At 39.4% G+C, this 18,617-nt stretch overlaps 1 protein-coding gene across 3 annotated transcripts in view; it reads left to right on the top strand.

Moving 5' to 3' along the window:
* The window catches only part of FYB1 (FYN binding protein 1), a 70,301-nt gene that overhangs the window by 5,782 nt on the left and 45,902 nt on the right, over positions 1 to 18,617 (top strand). For all 3 annotated transcript variants that reach the window (XM_065047602.1, XM_065047604.1, XM_065047603.1), the window contains exon 2: positions 16,439 to 17,585. In XM_065047602.1, the coding sequence (XP_064903674.1) occupies positions 16,439 to 17,585 (1,147 nt within the window). The remainder of the gene's footprint in view (positions 1 to 16,438; positions 17,586 to 18,617) is intronic.

Raw genomic sequence — 18,617 nt, 5'->3', positions numbered from 1 at the left:
CTAAAGGGGCACTTTTAAATTTTCTATTGTAAGTGTAAAGTTATCATATTTATCAGCAGGTCATCTATACTTGACTCAGCTATCTGGGATTAAGAACCTGATGGGATTTGTGGATGAAATGTCATCTTATTTAAGGTATTTTTTCTTACAAAGAGAACATTCATACTGTTTTGTATTTTAATTAAGAGAATCCAACAAACTAAAAAGAATAAAAGTAGATTTCCATCAGTGTTATGGGATCTTAACAGGAAAAATCTGAAAGAAACATAAATAGCAGCTATCTTCAGCACCATCCCTCAATTCAAAAGCTGGAGTGCATAGAATATTAAGAATAGAAAGACTACACAAAAATGTTCAAAAAGAAAGGCTCACCCATGTTCTTACACTGAAGTTGTGAAAAATGGCCCTCAACTTGTAGTGCTGTCATTGAAAGGTGTGGAAAATTTGTGAGAACAATGTATTACATACATATAAAAATGGAGCACATAGGTAGTTTTCCCAATTCAATCCCTAAATATTCGACATTTTTTTTAACCATTTGGGGGGTTACATTTTCATGGAATGAATGGGGATGAGAAAATCTTGTATAACTTAGTTTTGCAGCTATGGCTGATCGTTCCTTTCACTTCTGCTGACACATGTCTAACAGCTTCTCTTCCCATTAGTCACTTGTGTAACAAAGATTTGAAGAAGTGTCACAACCTCCACAATACCTTGACCCTTCTATAAATCTCTGAGGGCATCCGCATTTTGATTCTGATGATGAATCATAGGGAGGCTGGTTTTCTTTTTCTCCTAGAGAAGAAAAACATTTGGAAATAAGTGTCCCCAGGCTCTCACTTCTTCCTTCTGTACAAAGAATAAAAATTTAGCCAAAAGTTTTATTTTCAATCAAATCTCTACTCCTCAGCCTCTAAGAGCAGTTACTAGGGCTCAAATCTATGCACTAACCCACAAGAATTAAGAGGAGATATATGGACCTCCCTTAGCCAATCACTGGTGCCTTTCTGCTTTGTGCTGTTATTCTTACCACCACCACCAGTAGCTGTTCTATCTTCCACACTAGAAGCATCCTGCACAACTGACGATCTACACAATGGCCCATCATTTAATGGATGACCAGCAGACTGACCTTCTTTCAATGTAGCCAATGCTCAGCAACAAATTCAGCAGTGTGATGCTGAACAACAAGAAAAATGGAACATTTTATTTTTCCCATACACTTTAGCCCTTGAAGCAGAAAGGCTGGTGCATGCTGCCTCATTATATGTCATGGCCTGTAGCCTCTGCGAGGAAACAGTGAAACTGAAGGAAACCCTGCTGAATTTCACCTTCTCATTTGCACATACCCTTCAAACAGCAGGTTCAAGTGCCTTCAAATAATAGACTTGGTAAGCAAATAATTTTGCGTTATTAAAGTTAAGAAAGCCATTATAGTGTCTTCATCTCTAAGGCAAGGCAGCACGACCAAACTGAGCAAACACAACAGCATAAACCCAATTCACACATGACACACAAGAGGCTCAGAGAAATGGGCCTGTTCAGCCTGGGTATAAGGCAGCAAAGCAGAGACTTCATTACTGTCCTCAAATATTTAATTAAATGGCGTCATACTCATGTCAGAGTTGCACGGGGTAGAATGAGAAGCAATGGAAACAAGAGATATTGGAAACAAGACGCAAAAAGGAAAATTCCAATTAGCTTTTTGGGGGTTGGTTTTGTTCGGATTTTTTTGTTGTCTGGCTTTGGTGTAGTTTTGAGTTTTTTGTTTGTGTGTGTTGTTTTTCTTTTAAACAATTAGGGAAATCAAATAGTGGGACAGTCTAGGAGAGGCTGCAAATTCTCCATCCTTGTCTGTAGTCAAAACTTAACTGAAGAATGCTCTGAGCAATCTAGGGATATCAGCCCTTCTCCGAACAGACAGTTGGACAACTTGAATTCCAGAGATCCCTCCTTACCTAAATTACTCTGTGAGGCTATAATTTGTAACGGAACTGACACTGCTGTAACAGGTCACTATTGTGCAAGCACACAGGAATGAAACCACAGAAAAAATATGTCTGCAATAATTGTACAGAGAAAATACTGCATGAATTAGGGTTCCCTTCTGTTTAATAGCTGAAAGGTGTGATGCATCTGGTTGTAGGACAAGTGTAGACAGAAGAGGGGACACATGGCCCACTTATCTCTCGTTTCCTACGTCACACATTCCAAATAGGAAATGAAAAAGGAAAAAGTGAGTTTAGCAGAAAAGAGGAGTCTCAGGAAAAAGACAGGAGAGTAGGGCAGGAAGGAAGAAGTATTCTTTTTGAAAAAATAAACTGTGAGTGTAGCTGCAAGGCTTCAGAATATGAGGTTAGTGTACACTCTCTGCCTGAGCTGACTTTAACAAAAGAACTCCCAGCAGATGAAAAACTCATTCTGGTTTTCTGTTGTAATTTTTTCAGAGGCACAGATTAATGCATTCTTGTTTAACTTAACTTCCCATTTCTTCCATTTATTGGTTTATATGACAGGTTAACCAGTGACTTTAAAGCCACGAGTCTTTGTGACCAACTTGCTATCACCTGCTAAGTATCAGGGATCAGAATTAACTGGTAGGCAAAATAAACCTTTTTAAAAGCCCAAAGGATTAGACCGTAGAAAGGATATTAGGCATTATGCAAATGCTAGGCAGAAAGGCCTAGTAAATTTTTTGTTGAAACATTCTTTTTAAAGATGTTTGAATTAAACTGGGTTTTCATTTTTAAGCTTTGTTGTCTTTGATTAAAACTCCCATGGGAACATTTCTGAAGTTATTTTGTGTTTTGAAATATTTATGCTGTGGGAGTAGGCTTTTTGTTGTTGTTATTTGGGCCACGTCATTGTCTTTGTTACTGATGTCAGAAAGCGTACTAAATTTAGAAATGATATAAAGGGCTGAATTTACTTTTAATTAAACTTGAACATTCTGAATGGAACATTTTTCCAGATGCTTGACTTCATGTCTGACAATCCTTGGAAACGTGTTGCTCACACAAGAAAATTCGCACTAGAGAACCTGAGATTGCTTGCATGAAAGCAATTCTGAGGCTTGACTGGTTCTTCAACTGGTCAGATGGTCCAGGAAGAAAAGCATAAAAAAGAACAAAAGGCTCATATGGGAGACTTTGCAGTACAGTTCTGCTGGGAGATGGGATCAAGAATGATTCTGGTCATGTGTAGTGCAGAAATCACTCTATGTTTGTATTTTGCTTGTTTCTCTCTAAATGACCACACTGTCCTGAAGGGTGTGTTCCTACCTTTTCTCTCCTCCACTGTAATGCTAACTTATGGACTCCTCACCCAAGCACTCCTCTCTTGCAGTTACTCCAATGCTGTGTTTCTTTGTATTACTGATACAAATGCTGTGTCCTGTAACCTCAACCAGTAAAATGATCTGGATTGAAAAGCACCTCTCCTCCCATGACCCAATACCTTTTTTACCTCTCATTTTCCTTCCTTTTCTTGAATATTTTAATCTGTATTTTTTCAGTGACACATGATATAGAACAGTCTTCAACTTCCACAGGAGCAAACCTGAGGGGTGGTTGGTGAGTCACCTTTACAAACTTCAGTGAAAAATAGTAATTACAGAGGCTTCTAGCCTTTTGGAGAAACAGTTTAAAAGTACAATTGTTAGGTGTCCCATGCCCCACATCAACGTCAAGAACATATTGTCTTCCCACAAGGTACAACTAGTCGAGCTGACCGAACACCATGACAACACAGATTCAAATTTTCCATTGTGAATTTTCCACTGATGTGGTTAAACTGTTGACTTATAGGAGGAGTTGCAGAAAAGGTGCATAGGACATGTGGCGAATGTACAAACAATAATTTATAAACAAGTAGAAAGGGTCTACAGCAAGAAATAATGCATGTCAGGCCTACACAGGGGATTCCTAAAATCTGTTTGCACAGTGGCAATACCTGGACATGAAATGTATTCTTGTCTCCCTTCCCCCACTTTCCTATCACACATCTTCCCTTCCACAACCCCGACCCTTCTACACCCTCAACCTCCTACCTGATACCACACACAAAATGAGATTCTAATCTGTTCCCTACTTCCTTACAACATAGCTTTAGCTCTGTCATTGAGAACCCTGACTGCATCCTGTCACAGAGTCGTGTTTCATTCTGCTTTGGCCTTGATCCTGCACTCTCAGCCAGTGCTCAGTCTCTGCGCTGACTGAACTTACAGATCAGACTGGGAAACAGGGAGCTGGTGGTCCAGCTGCAGAGTCCAGCAAGTTATAGCTGATCTGCTGGTGGGTAGTAACTGCCTATGTGAAGGCTCTCTTCAGCCATATAATAAGCACACTAATTACTTGCATGGAAGAATTTTATTCTGCAGCTCAGTTGGGGTGGAGGTAGCATTTCAACAGAACCAACGGCAAACAAAACTGAAAGTCACTGTTATCACAGAATCATATAACAGCCCGGGTTGGAAGGGACCTTGAAAGATCATCTGTTTCAACCTTTAGCACTAAATCTCATTTTGAAGTAGTCTACAATCTGCTACTACTACACATCACTTTTAATCACCTGCTCTGTATGTGCTTGCACTTCTTATGAACTCTGAGACTAGACAATCTATGGAGAGGTCATTAAATGCTACTGAAGGACAAAATCCATGAAAGTCCTTAGCACCTTTTCCTTTCTGGCCTTTGCAAATCAGCTGGATCTACTAGAATCAGAAGTATTTTTCAAGAAATTTCTCAATGCAAAGCACAAGAAACTGAAAAAACATAATAAGAGGTAGACAAAAACATCTGATGCTGGATTAAGTGTATCTGAGATTGTGAAGCCTTGTTAAACTAGTTCCTGTTGTGTGCATATTTATCTGTTGAGAAGTTTGCTCTTAAAAAATTAAAGATATCATAGAGATTTTTGGAAATAGCCCCCAGTGCAAAGCACTACAGTAGTTACAAGAAAGAGACACTACAGAATGATATCAGAGATCAGTTACATGGTGTCTTACCCAGCTGAACATGGCATTTAGTGGTGAGCTCTACACTGCAGCTCCTTTTTGGACATTTCTTGTGTTATTCCTGGCACAAGAGCAGAACAAAAGGAGCCCAGCCTGGAAAGAAGGTTTCCTATCTAGCTCTTCAGTGAGTCAACAGACATTTTCAAATTTGGCCCTGCCTCTGAAAGGTCCTTTCTTGAGAGCACACAAAGAACAGAAAGACATAAATTCATTTCCTTAAAATCTATTTTTGTCTTAACTATATTAGGGATTGCTTGACTGAACATAATTTACCATTATTTTTTTTTAAGTAGATGTCTTTTTAAAGCAAAAGCAACCTGACCACCACTGATATTATGTGAACAATAGCTACCAAATGTAGGCCTCATCTCCTACTTTTTAAAAGGAAGCTAATGGTAAGAAATCATATGATATTAACAAAACCTAAATTATTCTCATCGGAAACATTTTATTCAGAGGTTTAAGGAGGAGATTTTGAAGGGTAAAGGCCATATGCTACCCACTTCCCAGAGAAAACTCATGATAACAGAGATAGGTGATGCCTAAAGATGTACAGACATGAGCTGTGAGTCCTCTGTGCCGCCATAAGAAAGTGAAGAAAGGTGAACAATGAGAGTTGGACCTTACTCAGAGCTGAGATGCTTTTTAGGAAACATGGGTTTCTGTTTTGCTTCTCTGCACTAAAAGCAGACGAGACTTGAAGAGCTGATGAGCAGGAAAGGAGGGTGTTAAGTTTGAGTGTAGAAGCATGGGATGTCCATCCAGAGAGATCCCTCTCTCCTTCTCACAGGACTTGCACAACTCCTGGAGAGATATTTGCATGTTCTTGCACATTTGTTTGTCTTCCAGGCAGAGGTAGGGAAGGACGTGTTGAGGAGAAAGGGAAGTCAGGAGTATTTTGCTAAAGTTCTCTGTTCCTCTTCCCCCTGCTATCAGCAGCTTGGGGTATGTGGAGGGGGGAGGTTGGGCCCATGGATAATCCCCTGGCCAACCATTTACATGAGAACATGCAGAGAGGAAACTGAAGCAACTTCATCCTTGAGAAAGTTGTTTCCTCTCTCTCTTCCCACCCAATCTCCCCTTCGCCCTCCGCAGGTTCTCTCTTCTCTTCTCCCTAGGTGCCAGGACGCTGCTGACAGCAGCTGCTAAGATGGCCACCCCTACACTTTCAGGCTTGCAATGGCTTCAGCCAGCCCTGGTTCCCTCTGTGACAACCTCAGCCCCAGCAGGGAAGCACAGGGCAACACAGGGCCCCATGTCCTGATGTAGGGGAAAGTTGGACATAGGCATGGCTGCTGCTGAGGGGCACAGGGGTGAGGAAGCACAACATCATGAGGGCAGGCAAAAGGCTGCCCACCCTCCACAGCTGCCAGAGCTCCTTTCTCCACACAAACTGCTGGTGACCAGCTCTCATCAGCCCTGCCACACTCCTCCATTCTCCCTCTCACCTCTATCTCTACTGATTTCCCCTCATACACAGCTTCTAGCAACTTCCTAGCCAGCCTACCTCCTTTACCAAGATGGATGCCAGGCCCTCTCCACATCCCTCTTGCATCATGACAGGAGCTGGGTGCTGCAAGCTCAGCCATCACAGCTACATACACATCAACCGTAACTTAGCTCATTAAATCATCTAATCAAGCTGCCACTGGTGACCAGCTGTGGCCCTCAACCAAGCATGAGATGTGGGTTGTGAGGGCTGTTGGTGCTAGTACAAGCTCTCTGAGTCCTCCCAGCCTGTGTTTCATGGGGTTGTGTCTGTGAGCATCAGGGCTCTTGACCATCATGGTGAACTCTGCAATTTCAAGAGAGTTTTCTGTTGCTTGTGGAGGATTTAGTGAAAGCCTGGTGTTACTGCTTGGTCTGTCTAGAGCGTTTCCTGCTGCTACACTGCTTTCAATTTCCCCTGAACTCCTGCTGATGAACCCAGGCAGACAGAACACAGAAGTACCAATACTGGCAAAAAAAAAAACAGCACAGTTTGCAGAGCAAAAAAGCGTAATTCAAAAATTGCTTTATCTGAGCCCCCTTCAGGAGTGACCTTTGTGGCAAAAGGGGCAGGGAGGAGACTGTGACATGGCAAGGGACACCAAAGGACTGCCTAGAGGCAGACAATAAAGGGTGGAGTGCAGGTCAAAGAAGATGAGTAATTTGGTGGGATATGACAGTTAATACCTCAATATAAGCTTTGTATTCAAAGAAGAATTGCTTAAGATTTGAGCCAACAGAGCATTTCTAAGGTCAAGTCACAAAAAAGAAAGACTTTTGGAATGAGTTATTTATTACAGTGCGTACACCCAAGCAGAAAACCAGGAGTTTAACATGCACCTGACTTTGAACCTTTACAAAATGCTGGGCTTTCCTTTGTGACAGAAATCCATCCTTCACAAAGCATATGCAGGACAAGAGGAGACTCTGACAGCATCTTTTGCCTTCTTTCTTAAAGTTGCCGATTCTACCTTTCTCTAGTAAATATAAATAGTGGAAACAGATTTCTGCATTCTTTGTTCAGACAAATATAGTATTAATAGTTGACACTTACAAGATTATAAGGAATGAATTATGACAATTTAAAAGAGGTATAGCATTGACTTGAGGAGCTTTCAGAGAATCCTGCATGTCAACTGTCCACAAATAGCACCTAAAAAGCCCGGTTGTTCCCTTAAGCGTGATAGCTCATGTAGACACCAGATAGTGCTGCTTAATTTGCTCACGACCACATCAAACTTCTGTCAGAAATACTAAAACGACCTTCAAATGACAACCTAATGGAAATGCAACAGCACGTTTTTGAGGAAGTCTAGCCCTGTCTGCAGACACTGATAGCATTTACTGACGCTACAAGAAAAGTTCATTCTTGTAGTGTGCTGTAGGAATTGCAGGCAGAAGATTCAGTCAGTGGTCAGGAATATCAGGTTTTTACTGAAAATCAGGTACTTTCCAAAGTTATGCTGTAACAGGACCATGGCAGTGGGGTGGGACTTTTTTCCCGGAACTCCTGACTTTGGAGAACAGCACAGCAGTACTAAGCAGGACTCCTACCTCTTTGCCTTGTCCTCTGATGAGATTCATGTACTTGAAGTGTTATCTCCAAGGAGCAGCACGAAACCAGGTAGACTGTGACTTTCTCAGTGCAAGTATGCAGAAACAGATAATTCAGTGGAGAAATATGTCATTTGTACTGCTGCTCCTCATCTGCCACTAGGAGGCAAAAGACTCATGAGAGTAAGGAGGAGACAGGAAGAGAAATTTCAGTGAAAAACTGCTAACGTTGAATTCTTCTTGCTGGGCACTCCGCATATTTGCATGTGTTGTATATTACACATACACAGACCAACACTATTCTGACTTAAAAAGAAGACTGCCAGACTTTCTTTAATGATATTCATGTATCCATCCAAAGGTGCTCTCCCATATACGTTTTTTTCTACATATACATGGTTTAAGGATTACTTGCCCCAGCCAACCATCTGTGTCTTCTCACACTCTCACTCACCACTAATTCTGTTATGTTTTGGCATCATGTAATTGACTAAGATCAGTGAAATGGCAAAGGTTCAAAAAACATGGGAAGAAAAAAGATTTTTTTTTTATTTTTTATCATTTCCCTTCAATTTACACCACCTCCAACAGTGGTACTGACACAGCTGTGGAGGTAAAGAGATCCTTACTATTGGGTACTTCGTGAGCATTGAACTGGAAAGCCGGGATGGGAATGCTCAACCTTTCAAAGTGTTTCAGAGCACAGGACAAAATCAGTAGACCAAATACAGCTTAAAAAGATGGACTTGCACTTGTGTCAGAGAAAGTCTTTTCTCTTTTATCTTACCACTATTTTTGACAAATTTAATTTTAGGCAGCCACTTTTCCTGAAAGTATGTGGAAACAGAAAGCTGGGATAAATGCTCAAATTGTAATAAATACTTAAGGCTACAGTAACCACAGTTGCATGTGGGAACACACCTTTGCTATTCTGGGATTTAGATACTGGTTTTAGTCTACACGGAGTCTGGAATGGTGTTCTTATACGAAAAGGCATTATCATTATTGATATTCTTGTCTTGCTTGACTATAATCTTGTGATTTTGTTGCTGTTGTTGGTTTTGTGAAAAATACGAAAGGTAAAATATCTATAAGTTGCTTTCAGGCTTGCAGGTCCCGTTCCTTAAAATATTATTTCCTTCAGATTCTTTCTTCACCTAAAAATAGCTAATTCCCCCAAATCACTCAGAAATGTCCTTCACAGAAATAAGTGGAAAAAACTGAGATGATCCAGGAAGTTGTTGCACCTGCAAGAGTAAAATGAAGCATATGGTAGACATTGCAGATGGGCAACTTTCACAGCAATTTCACAGCATAAACAGTTATTTTCATTATGTTTGTGGCAATTTATATTCTTAGCAGCATTCTATCAGTTAGGGATATATTTATTTCTGTGTATTGGATGAAAGAGAAGACAACAGGAACTGTCTAGCATTCAGAACTGCGAAGATTAGCTCCTTCTTTGATGGTTACATGAGTTGTTTAGCACTGATACTGTGAAGAAACTCTTGCAGCCATGTTTACCCATGCAAAATGACTATATTGTTACAGTTACAACTTAAAATAGTCATGAAAACTGCCAGACAGTGTAGCAACAGTCACAAAGTATAATTTGCCTTAATATTAATAATACATGCTTCACCATTGGTGATGATTGTTTATTTTCACAAACAAATGTAATTTTATAAATAGAGTAGTGTGTTTAACAGAATGACTAGAATAAAGAAATGCATTTCTCCCACTAAGAAAAAAAACATTGCGTTATATAACAAAAAAATAGTTGCCATTCCCAAGTGGCAAATATACAGCATGTGGCAGTGTTTTTAACTGAAACAAGCTCCATCCAGCACTCTAATAAGCTTCTGAACCAGCTAAGAAGTTTTTGTAATATTAAGCTGAAAATAGCAAGCTCTTCCAATGTTTTATTTTGACATCCACAGTGTTTCAAAAAATACTAAGCAAATAATGCAGAAGGAGAATGATTGATGATGAGGAACAGTAAAACAATTTCTTATGAAGCTCAAAGACACACAATTTTTCTTCTGCAATCTCATTCCTGTGCAGAGCTCCAGCATCTTCACTAAGCTGTATTTAGAAGGTTCTGCATTCATGATTTGGGTTTATTTTCTGCACAAACACACATTTGTAGTTTCTTGTGAAGATTATTTTCTCAATATCGGTTTTCCTATCCTATATCACCCTTCAAAGTCTTTGATTTGTGTTATGAACTCACAGGCACAAAGACAAAAGAAATGTATGATCCAAGTTTAAAAAAAAAAAAACATATCTTCATATAGCAAAAGCTTTAAAAAATTGGCCATCAGAATTACTAGAGATCCTACCAGCAAAGGTAGCAGCAAGCAAACACGTTAGTTGACAACGTGTGAGTAGGAATATATGCAGTCACTCTCAATGGCAGCCAGGGACTAAACTGGAAGACCTGTGACAGATGCCCTCTTGCATTTACACTTGTAATTGCCACACATATTTATAAGCCATTTGTATGTAAAGATTCACCATTGTATGCACCAATGTAGTTTCACAGGACTCCATAACATGGGGTAAATGCAATACTTTTAGATATCACATGGTGAATACTGCTGATGGCAGCGGCCAGTCTAAACACATTTTAGTTCCCTTTTCCCCCACCACTTCTTGCCTAATATCCTGAGGAGAGCAGTTTTCTTTACTAATGATGATAACGAAACCCACAAGCAGCATTCTGATGTAAACCCTTACTGAGAAGCAGAACTCTTAGGAAACACACCAGGCTCTCAGGGTGATAAACCTGTGGATAGTCTCCTAGAACGAGCCAGTTTTTCTGCTTCTATCAAAATATTGAAGAGCTTTTGGGAATCCAGGTAAATTGTTGTAAATGTTTGTCTTAGGAATAAAAGTGTAAATTTCCAGGAGAAACAGAATTAGTACCAGGCATTACATGTAACCTCATATAACTGGCAATTTTAATTGTAGGTTTTACTTAGAATTTGTTGTGGAGCTGAAAAGGTGCCAAACTGACAAAATTGAACTTTTTCAAAGATCTGTGTTTAGTTCCCTGAAATCCTACTAAAAACAGTCCTAATTTCAGTGACTTTTGCATTTTGAATAACAGAAATGGTATCACATAAAGACAATTAATTTCTAGTAATTCCTTTTGCATTATTTTTGGCTGGCTGATTTGTGGTTGGGATGTTTTTTAATATAGCATACTCCAGATTGAGTTATCAGTGTATGTATTTTGTTCGTAGTGGGTCATGGAAAATAATTTTCTTTCCAGTGGTGAGTCAGAGTGGTACCCAATGGCTTAAAAATACACAAAATTTCCTTTAAAGCCATATGGGATCTTGAAATTCTAGAAATAGGGGTCGGAACTTTTTGGTAGCAGGAACTAGAGCTTTTCTTGCTTGAGACTTAGAGATGTTGCATTAGCTTTAATGGAATAACCAGAGTCTAATCAAAGATGTTCATAAGGCACTCACTGTATGTTTTATCTATAAATTATGTTCTCAGTGAAGAGAGATCTGTCTGCTTCATTTCTGGGCAGACTCACTAAAAAATTACATCATTCTGAAAGCTGTTGATTAGCGTAAGAGAAAAATAATTTTAAAGGCCCAAATTATTAAGTATCTTGAAACTCTGTGCTTCCACAAAATCATGTTAAATAATATTGTAATCCCTTTTCAGAAAGGGATATTAGTTAGTCAGTTTTTATTGCATAATAGTTGTTGACAAAAAATTGAAGCTGCCAGGCTGCTGCTGTCGAAGACTGAGTTGCCAATGGTTGGTAGTTTTTCTGATTTTGGGTCAGGACATGGGTGAAGAGATGACTGTGCATGGATAGATGCTTTGGCCTGGTGCGCAGGCTGTTTCAGCAATAGATTGGGACAAAGCTGAGATGTCATCTGGCTGTTCTGTTCAAGCTTTCACTAGTCCTGGTCTAAAACTGACCTGGAGTGGATGAACTATGTTGTCCTCTCATGTTCCTGAAATATAATGTAGTTGGTTTTGTGATTAAGTAAAAGATGAGAAAAAGTGACAAGAGAGGAACAAAAAAAAGCGTAGAGGAATGTACAACAGAAAATATAAGGAATATAGTGTGAACCAGCTAGAACATTGTCCTATCTAATTTTGACAACCACATGTTCTCAAGAGTGTGGTGGTTTTGTCTTGCTGCGGTTAGAGAGGTTTGAAACAGTGCTCTCAGGATAACATGCAAGCTGCCAACCACTCACCAGAGAATCCTTTAGAGTTCTGTCTATCCTCCCCATCCTGGAGGTTTACCTTTCAAAAATCCCCTGACAGCAGAATAGCCTACCTCTTCATTATTTAGTACCTGATGGGGACTCATTTGTCTTATATACCAGCCCTTCTATTAGCAAGTCTTTTTGTTTGAGCAGATGCTGTCTTTCTGCCTTCTTTTCATACTTCTGCTGCCTACTTTCACAGGGACCGAGTCTTGTAACATCTTAACTCCACTTTCCAAATGCTACGCTATTAGAGCAAGTCTACGCTGACCATTAGAGCGAGTCTTCTAGCAATTTTAACTAGACTCAAGGGGAAGAAAAGCAACTTGGAAATTATTTATCTCTTCTGGAAACAACAAAGTTGCATAATGATAATTCTGAAGTCTCTCTGTCTGAAAAGGAAATATTCAAGCAATAATTTATCACAAATTCAGAATGGCACCAGCATCTTGTGCAAGCAACTGAACTCCCTCAAATCCGTTAACTTCAGTAGAAGTTAAATAAAGCCTTTATGTTGCCAAATAATTTTCAGATCTGTATTTTTCTGTAACTTTCATATTTCATTTTCCTTGGCTTTTCTGTCCAGTTCCTGATTCCTTATATCCTGTCCATGGGTTAGAGCTCAATTCCCTTCGTGGTTAACAGCTTCTGTGGTTATTTCACTGCCACAGAATTCATGAGCACACACACTTTTCTTCTTAAAGGGACAGCTTTATAATATTCATCTCATTACTTTCTAGCAAAGTCATCAAGGTCTCATTCTGTTAAAAGATCATGAGTTTTAAAAAGCCTGTTTAGACCTTATTGCTTGAGAACAGAAAGGAAAAAAATACAGTTGAGACGTGAAAAGATGAGGTTACTTTTCCTTTACAAATCACATCTGCATGTATTTTTAAGAATTGCACAATTATTTGTATCATGAAGAGTTACATATATTTCATTTGCTTAATGACTGATCCAGCGTTGCTGTTTGAAGAAAGAACAACCACAAGGGGAAGTTGAAATGAAAAAATCTTTTGGCTTCACTGAGACTGGAAAGTAAAAAATGAGAGCATATTTATGCCAAAACAAAACAAATGGGTTTTAATCAGTCTGCTAGTTGAGACTGGAATATACACAGCAAATTCAGGAAGAATACAGCTGGAACCTTTATATTTATTGTGTTCTCATTACACTGTACTTCAGTACAGAAGTGTGCAAGTGTATCTTGGTACCTGTGTGAGCCTCTGTTGAAGGCAGTGGGAGGCTGGGAATACAAATCTCCTTGATGAATCTATGGCATGGGAACTAAAACCTGAGTGTGGTTCTAGGTTTTTTCAAGCACGTTAGAATAATGCAACCATCTTGTATCAAAGCAAAAGTTACTGTGCACCTTATGTGATGCTTCCGTTTCAGATCAGAAGCTGAAAAGCCAAAATATTTTGCACTGAGTTTCCCAGTAGAGTGCAAAGAGAAAGTTCAGAAAATAATCAAGCACTTCATATGTGAGAATCCTCTGTCCCACAGGCACTTTGCACTTTAGGGGGGAAGGGCAGGCTGAACTTAATCTCACTTCTGAATCTTTTCAAGTTCCCATTTCATGATTTACAACCTATTTTATGTGCTAATGGAATATGTAACCACTGTCATTTCTGGAAAGGGAAACATAGAAACTGTGGGTATTACTCTGTGAGCAGGGCCACAGATAAAATACACTCTCTTTTTCCCAGTTCTCTATCTATCTACCTGGCCACTCAGGCTGTGCATTAGAAACCACAATATGGCTTCTAGTATAACGTATCTTATAAAAGCAGGAACTGGTGATGTACGTTAAAGAGGAGCTGAAAGGTTCAATGGAGTTTCTTACTCTCTTCTGATTCTTAGAGTGTTACCTTTACCACACACTGTTCAGCATAAGTGAATTATTAAAGAGTCTACACTGGTGATTGTAAACCCTTCCACATGCCCAAGAGCTTTTTATCTTGAAGAGTTCACAAATCTGAATGATTAGGACAAGGTTTGTTCACATCACTGGGAAGAAATATGAAAAGAAATCAGTCAACAGTCCTAACACGGCAGTAGTGAATGGTTCAGTGCATTTGAAAGCACGTATGAATGTCATTGATCTTGCTATTGAAAGAATGTAGAAAACATCAGAAACCACATGTAAGAAGAAAAGTTCTTTCAAAGCTACATTTCCAGTTTCCAAAAGGTCTACATGCTAAATGCCTCTTGTCCAGAACATTCACATTACTGTAGTTTGACACAGTACATTTTCCTAAATTTCAAATGGCAGAGGCAGCAGAAGAATCAATTTATTGTTGTAACTTTCAAAAGAAATTCGGTGCTGAATTGACCAAGGAGCTCATCAGATTGTCATTTATAAGTTCTGAAGACCTCAGACACTGAGGTAAAGTGATAGTATCTCTGATGGTTTATAGTCTGATGCAGAAGTTAATAAGACCCATACATTAGTACAAAGTTAAGAGAACAAAGAACTTTGTTGTTTTCTCTGGCATTGTGATTAGCTTAACTTTCTGTTTAAGTCAGCAAAATCAGTGCCTTGTGAGGTATTGTGGGAGAAATCTTGAATGGTTACTGATACGTATACCTCTGTCTGCAGTGTAATTGTGTGTGTGTGAATGCACATGCATCAACCAGCAGTAGATGGCTTAAACCTGATAATCTCCATAGTAAATGTGTACTTCCTCCCTTCCCTATACGTGTAAAAGAGATAACAATATGGTACTCTGGGGATAAGTTTGATATATGTTTATCTTGTTTCCACTACATTCATTGTAAGTAATTTTGTGGTATAATGTAGCAGCTCAGAAAGAGTGAATTTCTTGGTGATATTGAAAGACTTGTGAAAGGCAACCTTAAGTTGAAGAAGTCACAGGTAAAACTACTGCAACGTAACAGGCAACTAATGTAATCTGATACAATCAAACAGAGGGTAAAAGTAGCAAAACCCCGATTTAGAAGCTCTTGTTAATGAAGCAAAAAAAAAAAAAAAAACATACTGAACACTTGCTGAACTGTACTGAGTGAAGACACAATTCATTCTTCAACCTCTTTCTAAAATTTTCTTCATACCCTTATTTATTATGCTTTGTAGTGATACTCATTTGTTTCCAAACAGCACCCTTCCCAGTTATTACATCCCCATTTTATACCATTAGTCTTACATTTTTTTAATAACTTCCCCACACAAAACACATCCCATCCAAACAAGCTGTGAATCGCCAGCATATCTGCCACAGCTCCAGCCCTGCTGCCACTGCTGGGTGGGAAAGGACTCCCTGCTGCGGAGGGCTTTTGGAACCCAAAGGTTGTTCCCAGTCACCATTGGCGCCATCCTTCACTGTGCTGTGTTGTAAGTGTATTGAATTCAAATGCATTGAGCTTTTGACCCCAGTTCATATTAAAGACTGGTCCTGAAAGATGAAGGTGGATTTTATCCACTTGAAATTGTTCAACTTGATTTTGGTTTCGGTCTTCTTTTCCTTTTTTTTTCTTTTTTTATTTTCCCAAGAAGCAAAATATCTTTGACAGTATCTGGGCGTGTTGACTGCCATTTTACTCCACGTATTTTCATTTTACATCCACAAATGCGTGTTCTTTTTCAGATAAAAAAATGGAGAAGAGAAAAAAGGACAAAGTGAGGGTTGGGGAGCAGTAGGGCAAAAAGATTGCTGAGAAGGGAAAGAAAAACTGACACACACAGAATATTTTCTGTTTCACAAAGGAAGTTGTAGTTCTCCAAAGAGTTGGCAGGAATAACTCCAGTCTGGTACATAATCCAGGTTCTAGTGCAGCCTATGCTTCTCACTGCAGGACACTCCTATTGTTAGGGTGTTCATTTTCCAGTTTCAGAAATAAACAGAAATTATAGTATGCCCAGAAGGAGCTGCCTGAACACTCTCCAGAGGCAGTACCTGCACTGAAAATTTCAAAAGATTGTACAACCACAGCAAAGGTAGAATAAAATGCTCAGCTTGCCTAACCCTACAGGAAGGTGTGCTACAATATCTCCACCGCCAATCAGCAGTACTACAAGCCTCAGACCAGGAAACTCTTTAAAGTACAGTATGTGTGAACATTGCAACAGTGACTTTCTCATTGCTGTTCTTTCTTTTTCTCTTCTTTACGCTTATAGGACAGCAAGGCAGATGTGAAGTCACTCATGGCGAAATTTAACACAGGTAGCAGTCCCACAGAGGATGTTTCTGGTAACAGCCGAACCTTCAAAGTCCCAGGACAACCTACCCACACGGGATTACAGACAAGGAAAGCAGCACTTGAGAAATTTGCAAGTCAAGGAAATACAACTTCTTCAGGACTCAGTACCTTTCATAAGCCTGTTCATCCTAAGCCTCCTCTGGCAGTAAAGCCTTCAACTGATGATAAAGCAGAGAAGGATCTAAAGCCACCATATTTGAAACCAGTGGCACAGAAGTTTGGGGTTCAGCTTCAGGCAACTAACAGAGAAAATGATGGAAAATCTGGATACACTAAACCTTCCACCAAAACCGGTGACTTGACAAAAGAAGAGTCAAAGCCTCTGTATCCAAAACCTGTAGGGAACAAATTCCTTAACTCTGTTCCTCAAGAAAAAGAAAAAAATCCACTGGGAACAAAACCAAATTCAAATTTTGCACCACAGGAGAGTGAAGCAAAACCAGCATTTTCAAAAATAACTGGAGTTAAGGAAAAGTTCATGTCTGCAACACAAGAAAATGAGCCCAAGTCTCCTTTCTCTAAACCACCTCTTGCACAGAAACCTTCTCTAAACCATGAGGTTTCTCACAAAGAAGACACTTCTAATAAAAATGTTTTCCTGCAAAAGGGACTATCAGGCCCTAAAACAAATATACGGTCTTTTAAAGCAGCAAAGGAAATAGATGAAAATAGTAACTGTGCTGCAGAAGCTCCAGGCAGTCATTTCTCTAACGTCGTTCTGAAACCTACTGGCCATTGGTCCAGCTCAGCCCAAGGCACCCTCATAAACGTGGAGGAAGAGGCTGAAGAAAAGGGAATGAGTGCAGCCAAGAATGTCTTTCTCAATAAAATCATGCAGGAAGAATCAGGTTCTTCTTCTGCTAAGTTCCGTAAGACAAATACAGTGCTTGCTGCAGAAAGGCCATCAGGTGCATCAAAAGAGAAAGAGGATGGGGACAAGGTCTCAGAAACCCCCAGGCGGAAAGCCTTGCCCCTGCTGTTCAAACTGGGCCAGCCCCCACAGAAGCCCAGCAGACCCCCCAGTGTGGACCTGGAAAGGTTCCGGAAGAGCAGCCCAAAAGACAGTGAGTCCTCTCTGTTCTTGCTTTCTTGGGTATTTGTTTTTTCATGTTTTTAGTTCCCAATTTGTTTCAGGTGGAATTCCATCTTCTGTTCCAAAGTAACATGAGACTTGTGCATTAGACAGACCCCTAAAGCTTTAACCTATGCTTGTGTCTCTCCTATACAGGACAGAAATTAAAATAATATGCTCCCTCAGTGATGAACTTCAGGATTAATGTTTTTTATATTGAGTTTATTTATTTTTCAAAACTATTTGGCTGTAGATATAACTTCTGTCAGAGAGTTTAAGTCTCTTTCTCAGCAGACATTTAAATCCTGACTTCCTATAAATGAAATGTTCAAGTTGTGCATCCTTTCTCAACAGTAACTTCCTGGGCAAACCTTGAGGGCCACCAAGATTGTATAATACAACCTGTAGTAATCACTTCTTTTTTTTTTTTTTTTTTACCTTTCACAATGACTAACCATAGTGTGACCCTATAAATTTATGTATTTTAAAGCTTGTTTAGAAAGACAAGCACTATGAAAAATTACAGAATCCATGTTCCTACATGGAGTTGCATCAATTTTTTATCCAGATCTGAATCCGGACTCCAAAAGCATGGACTTAGTATTTCCTGCTATGTTTGCATTATTTCAGTAGTGTGGCAGACTCAATAGCACCTGAGGCTCTGCTTCACTCTTTTTGTGAAGAACTAAGCCTCTGAACTTTCTGATGGTTATAATCCAGACTAGACTTATGTAAAATTTGAGATGGTCTTGTGCGTGTGATGGGAGTTTCTGTGAACACATATAAAATATCTGGGAGGACAGAAACCCTGTGAAAAAAAAAAAAAAATTGCTGTGACACTAATCCTGCAAAGGGTTTGCCTTAACACTTTCTTTTCACCACATAAGACAAGTTTCAGCAATGATATAGGCTGTTTCTGAGGCACTCAAAATATGCCCTTGAAATTCTCATGTAAAAATGTGATTTCTTAGGCTTAGACTCACAAATCGACTGTAACCTCTTTGAAGGAGAAATCAGTTTTGTG

This window comes from Columba livia, chromosome Z (genome assembly GCF_036013475.1).
Source record: "Columba livia isolate bColLiv1 breed racing homer chromosome Z, bColLiv1.pat.W.v2, whole genome shotgun sequence".
In the NCBI taxonomy this organism is placed as follows: Eukaryota; Metazoa; Chordata; class Aves; order Columbiformes; family Columbidae; genus Columba; species Columba livia.
This window is presented reverse-complemented; position numbering and strand designations above follow the sequence as displayed.